The sequence below is a fragment of the Lepisosteus oculatus genome, chromosome 8 (assembly GCF_040954835.1).
Source record: "Lepisosteus oculatus isolate fLepOcu1 chromosome 8, fLepOcu1.hap2, whole genome shotgun sequence".
Taxonomy (NCBI): Eukaryota; Metazoa; Chordata; class Actinopteri; order Semionotiformes; family Lepisosteidae; genus Lepisosteus; species Lepisosteus oculatus.
The window spans coordinates 13,214,435-13,220,434 of NC_090703.1; the positions used below are offsets into that span (position 1 = coordinate 13,214,435).

A 6,000-nucleotide genomic window follows, 5' to 3' on the forward strand; every position below is an offset into this window, starting at 1 on the left:
TGTACATTCTGTGTAACTGTTTTCTTTGTATGTGCTTAGATTTTTGTTTCCCCTGCTAGCTTAATATTCCAACTTCAGGAACTTAAGAAAAGGCATCTTGGCAATAACTGAGAGGAAGAAATGGTAGTGTTACACCACAGTGCTGGAGCGATGGGAAAAACAGTCTGGTGTTTCATTTATTTTCTTCCTCTATGCACATTAAGAACAGTTATTTTTGACAGGATCTGTAAGGAATAGTACAGCAAAAGAAGCTAGATATCCAGAAAAAGACAATGCTGTAATTTTATGCATTTAAATCAGTGATTTTCAGGGTTTCTTCCCATTTATCCATTTAAGTTTGGATCAATACAAATGTTTTGAATTGGCTTACTTTAAGCACGCTGTTGAATGTTAAATTCTAATATTTAGAATGATTTTTTACAGGATGAACACAATGTCAGCTCTCTTCAAACTCTCAATGTTCATACGGGTAAGCTGCAATATTATAGCTGACCTTTTCATTTAATTTCTTGCCATATATCTACAGTATTTTAACACGCTATTTTTAAGCTGTCTTATGTCACATGAAGATAATTTGTATCTTTCTTTTAGTTAATTTTCATTAGTATTTCATAGCAACATAAAAACAGTGAACACAGAGAGGAGAATTACAAGTAGTAAAAGAAAGTAGTTTAATTAACCCCTGGCTATAACATAAAAAATATGCTTTAAATTAATTAAATTTGTCTCTTCAAAAAACTATTTTTTGCCTCCAAGCACATATTTACACCAAACTAAATTATTATAGTTGAACTAGAAAGCTTCAGAATAAATCTTTTCCACAGGCTTAGCATCGCAGTCTGTTTCTTGCCAATTCTTTATGTTCCTATTTTCCAGGATTTAAGTACTGTATAAATGGGTGTTTCTTTTTTAATTCGCAAAGTTCCGTCATGTTTTTCCAGATACATTTGTAAATCCATTTCTCCCATTTCCACCATTCTGTAAGTTGGGAGTGATTTGTTTCCACTGTTCTCACCTACAGTCTTTTCATTTCTTCACAGCATTGCCATAACTACATTACAGAGCAAATTGGAATTCCAGTATGGGGATCCTATGCAATCTTTGCACTTGCGACTCTCTTCTCAGGTCTTGTTTTAGGACTGGTAAGCAGAAATTGATTTGCCTTTTGTATTGCACTTTTGTCTTGATACTGGGAACGGCTTTTATGTTCTTATTACAGCTATTGTTAGTCTTTTTCTAGTCTGAATATCACAAAATGTTCTGCCCAAGTATCCCAATGGCTCTTGTATCAATAACTGAGTTTTTTTTAAAATAAAATTACGTATGAAAGGGAATGTGTACCTTGTAGAACAGACTTGATAAATCTTCAGATTTTAGACTTGAATCATAAAGGTCTGTCCTGGAGGAAGCAGGAAACTTGGCGAAGCTGGATTCTTGTGTGTTGCTGAGCAAGTTAAGGGATCAGCTACTCCTGAGCATTGACTGTTAGAAAAATAGGTTTGTTTCTCATGCAAAGGGAAATAAAAAGCTCGCAAGCTGTCACTCTTAGTTGTCCATTTTATTCTTTCAAGTGTCTCCGTTTCTTCATGACGCGTTATTCCGGTTAATCCTGACTTTGTGTTGTTTGTAGATCTTGGTGTTCATCGCTGACTGCGTCTTCCCATCCCGCCGATTTGCCCCGCCGGGTCATTACCAAAGTAAGAGCCTCGGGGTAGTTGCCAGCTCTGGCGTGAGTCAACAGAGGGAGCAATAGTTGTAGTATAACTGCAGTATGCCAGTGGTCTGCAGTACAGTACTGTTTGTTCTGACAGTACCTCTGACTATATACAGTAGCAGTGCAAATCGCCTTCCTTTCCCAATCTTTCTCAATTACTGCTTTCATCGAGGTTAGAAAAGCTCTGATTTGTTTTCATTGATGAAATCGAACTATTGAACTCTGCTTTTTTATTGCTTCAAATCTTTTGTATTAATACATCACATAAAAATGGGTTGCTTCAAGAATCATAATTTTATGTAGTTACTGTGGCATTTATTCTTTGCACTTAAAGGTAGAATTACCAATATAATATTTTTCTTTGAATCTTTGCGTTTTGCCCGCAAAAAGGCAGTTGGGAATCTCTTGATGTTGTGAATTTATAGGTAATGGAGAGTTGAGGAGCAGCTGGCTTCTTGGGATTTTCCATTTTTGCAGAAGGCAAGGGGACTCAAGTCCGCAGTTCATTTAGCAAGAAGCAATGCTGAGTTTGTCTGCGGGGGGGGGTGATATCTGTTTTTCAGAGAAGCAGGCTCTGGAGCAGGCTCGCCTGATAAAGAGGCTGGAGGATGAGCAGGAGGCGGACGGGGAGGAGGAGGATGAAGATGAGTGCGAGGAAGAGCGGGGGCGGGAGGTGTGGAGGAAGAATCATCATGGTGGGCACCAGGAGGTGGAGGACTGGGAGGGGCAGAGCCAGGAGGACCTGCTGCCAAGGAGAGAGAGACTGGAGGCAGAGGAGGAGAGTTCTCACGAAGCCCTTCGCAGGAGAATGCCTGCAGCCCAGGAGGAGGACACCTAAGTGGGAGGAAGGGAACTGCACACACCCCGAGCAGTGGACAGTGCTTCTCACTGTCCCCTGGGTGAGAAGTGGCCCGCGCATCTGAAGACAACACAACTGGCTGCTCCTGACTGCAGCTTGTACATCTCTCTGCTAGGAGTGAGCTGACATTTAAAATTGGAAAGTTTCTTTAATTGAAGCATGGTATATTACAAGTATTTATAAGCTGTTCATTTTAAAAATGGAGGTTTACGTAGACTTCTATAAGGTATTTGCTTTAGCAATCCTTTAGAATTTGGTTTTGCTCATTTATATTTAAATTTCCACTGTAGTCTCCCTAAGATTCCTTTTCTTCCCTGTTGTTGGACTACAGTCTGGTTGTGTCGGTGTCACAGACCCTCTACAAGACCCTTTACAAGGTTGTAAAGGAGATGTTTTTTTTTTTTTAGGATTTTGAATGGGGGAATTAAGGATGCACTTAAGCTTGCTTTTCTTCAGTTTGACTTTATTTGACCCCCTCTATACTTGCACTCCTTAAAAAAGTTCACTAGTGGATTCATTATGAATCATTACGTCTTAGCTTTCCTTGAAGTGCTCCTGTTTTTTACAGCTGAGTCACAGATCTTGGTGTTAATAGTCATTCTTAGGATTCGGGTATTTTCATCAATATGTGTCAGGCTGTTTAAAAATGATGCCTTTGAAACGGTGTTGATACCTCTCAAAATACATTCACCACCCCTCATTTTGTACAGGAGGAAAATAAGGAATTTCAATCAAGTGCTTGACAATGTAAAGAGAAATGACAAAACAAGAGGTACACCAGGAGCATTGTAACCGTCAAGGCAAGTTTTGCCCAGTTCCATGCAGTGTAAAATATGGAGGAATATTTAAAACTGCTTGACATAATATTTTTGCAAACGAATAGTATTACTTGGGTGTATTATCTGATCTGACAGATACATTTCAATGTGGTACTTTATCTGTTGATTTGAAGATGGTATTTAGGTTCAATTAGAATTGAGAAACCTTTCTCGTAGTTCTTGTCGAGGTACGCATTTGACTGTTTTTGATATGAGAATGAAAACGGATTAGTAATGAGGGAAGTGGCTTTTGGGAAAATTAGCCATAAAAAATGCATAAATGTCTTAAGGGTAAATGTGTTACTTTTGCTGGGACTTACGAGAACGTGTAACAACAGTTTGTTCATGAACCAAGACAAGTTCTTCATTATACATACACTCCTGTCGTTCCTGTTTTAATAAGAAACTTTCTGTAACATACAGTACCTGAATTTGAACTCGTAAGTAAAAATGTGAGCAAAAAACAAAATGATTGCAAATGGCAGCTTTGTATATTTCTTTTTAGGTTCTGTAATGGAGAAGCAGGTCTAAAACAATATGCAGAACAGTAGAACCTACATTTACATATCGTGTTGCATTTTGAAGTTTTGAAATTTTAGACTACGTAAAAGAGAACTGTAAGGAGAGTTTTCATATGTAAAGCATCAGAATTTCCCAGGAAGTAGTAACATGAACCTGTATGCAAAACTGCTGCTATAAATGTAGCTTACATGAACAAGAAAAATTGACTTAAGAACAGTTATTGCTTGTAGTATGAATTGGTTTTCATGCCAGTATGGAATCATCTCTTTTTCTGGTTTGCTTTCATTCCTTAAAAAGGCGAATCTGTACAGTACTTTTATCTTTTTATTTTATTTGGGTTCAGTTTGCAGCATTGTTTTACAGTCAATACTTGACCTTGTCTTCTGCTCCCATGTAGAATTCAGTGAGTACAGATCCTGGCTCAGCACCATCTGAACATTCAAATGAATGCTAGGCTTACAAATGACATGCTGCTCCTTCTTCCACAGCCTGGACACCGTATTTAATACTATACTCTCTTTAACAGTGACAATCTTCCACCTACTTTATGATGTGACTGTTCTTTAAACCCAGCTGTATTTTATTGGATGCTGTCTCTCTGCCTAAGAAAATGCAGAAGCTGCACAAATTGCTTCTATCTATAGCTCGCACAGTGCATTCTGGGCCAGGTTCACTGCCAATGCTCTGCATTAGCACCAGTATTTCTTACGCGTCAAAACAGTTGTTTGATTGCAGAACAATCCACAGAGGACTCAGTGTTACATTTATGCCAAAAGGTATGTTGGGGCTGCTTTGCCCAAGTAAAATAATACCCACCTGAGTATGATTTCTAAATACAGTTTGAAATATGCTCCTGGTTAGCAAGGGGAATATTGAACATGAAAACTGAACAAGCCAGGACAGTTCTCAGTTGTGTAATAGAGTTTATCTGCACTGGTTGCTCAAATTCTTAGGCAACCAGTGAGGGCCTTCAGTGGCACAGAGTAGATTATTTAGAATTATTAAAGAAATATAGTTATAAAAACTATTACCACTGCCAAGCCCAATTGCCCAATGTTCTGTTTTAAAGTTTTTTGTAAAACTGGCCTGTACAATACACGTGTGAGAGCCTTATTGTTTTTTGGATTCACTGAAGCTCAGGAAATGCTCCTAGGCTCAGAAAGTTTGCTTTTACCTCACAGCTGAGGTTTAAAGTAACAAGGAGTAAAAGACTGCTGAATTCACACCTTACAGTAAGGACAAAAATGTATAAATAAAAAATACAAAGTTTCTTCCAGTAAGCCAAATCATTTAATTTGTCCTAAAACTGCTTTATATGTGTCCGGCAAAATCTGCACAATATAGATTTTGTATTTTTGCTTTGCATTTGTATTGTAGTACTTCAACCTTACCAGCAGAGGGTGCAACTCAACTTCTTTATCAGTCATAAATTTATTATTCTATTGACGTCTTGGCAATGGGTTTTGAAACAACCTAAGCATACATTAAGTGGAACATTGAAATATATTTTTTTGTTATTTTATACGATTTAGATATAAAATCATTATTATAGTTCTTAACCATAGTGTAAACAGTACACAAGGTGGTTATACAATACTAATAAACAACCCTTTTTTTGATTTATCAGAATATTCTAAAAGGATGATTCTTGTTTTACTTTTTCTCCAAAGGCAATATAAAGTTGATTGTTTTATGAGATTTGTGCAAATAATACATGCTGTAATGCAGCAATGACCCATACCTTCAGCATGTACACAAGTACAAACTTGTGCTGCGTGTACAACCTTAGACCTTATTGAGTTCTGGAAAGACCCGTCTTGCATAAAAATAAGTAGTGATCCTATCAACCACATGTGATGATCCCAAAATAGGATTATCAGCCACTGTAGAAGTTGCAGCTGAAGTTCGAAAAGATTTAGACTGGGGAAACACCTGGTATTATATTTGATGTAGAGAAGTACAGAATGTTAGATAAATGTACAAAAACATAATTCAAAATGAGAAACCGAGCTTAAAGATGTTTTACATGGAAAAGATTTGTGTATTTACAGTATGCTGACACATTTACATCTTCTAGATGATGTGAA

General features: G+C 37.4%; 1 protein-coding gene across 2 annotated transcripts in view; it reads left to right on the top strand.

Moving 5' to 3' along the window:
• tmx1 (thioredoxin-related transmembrane protein 1) overlaps nt 1-5,536 on the top strand; it is a 49,235-nt gene extending 43,699 nt beyond the window's left edge. For both annotated transcript variants that reach the window (XM_015350760.2, XM_006632484.3), the window contains 4 exons: nt 424-469; nt 1,041-1,142; nt 1,631-1,697; nt 2,278-5,536. In XM_015350760.2, the coding sequence (XP_015206246.1) occupies nt 424-469; nt 1,041-1,142; nt 1,631-1,697; nt 2,278-2,552 (490 nt within the window). In that variant the 3' untranslated portion in view covers nt 2,553-5,536. The remainder of the gene's footprint in view (nt 1-423; nt 470-1,040; nt 1,143-1,630; nt 1,698-2,277) is intronic.
• The last annotated feature ends 464 nt before the right edge of the window (nt 5,537-6,000 follow it).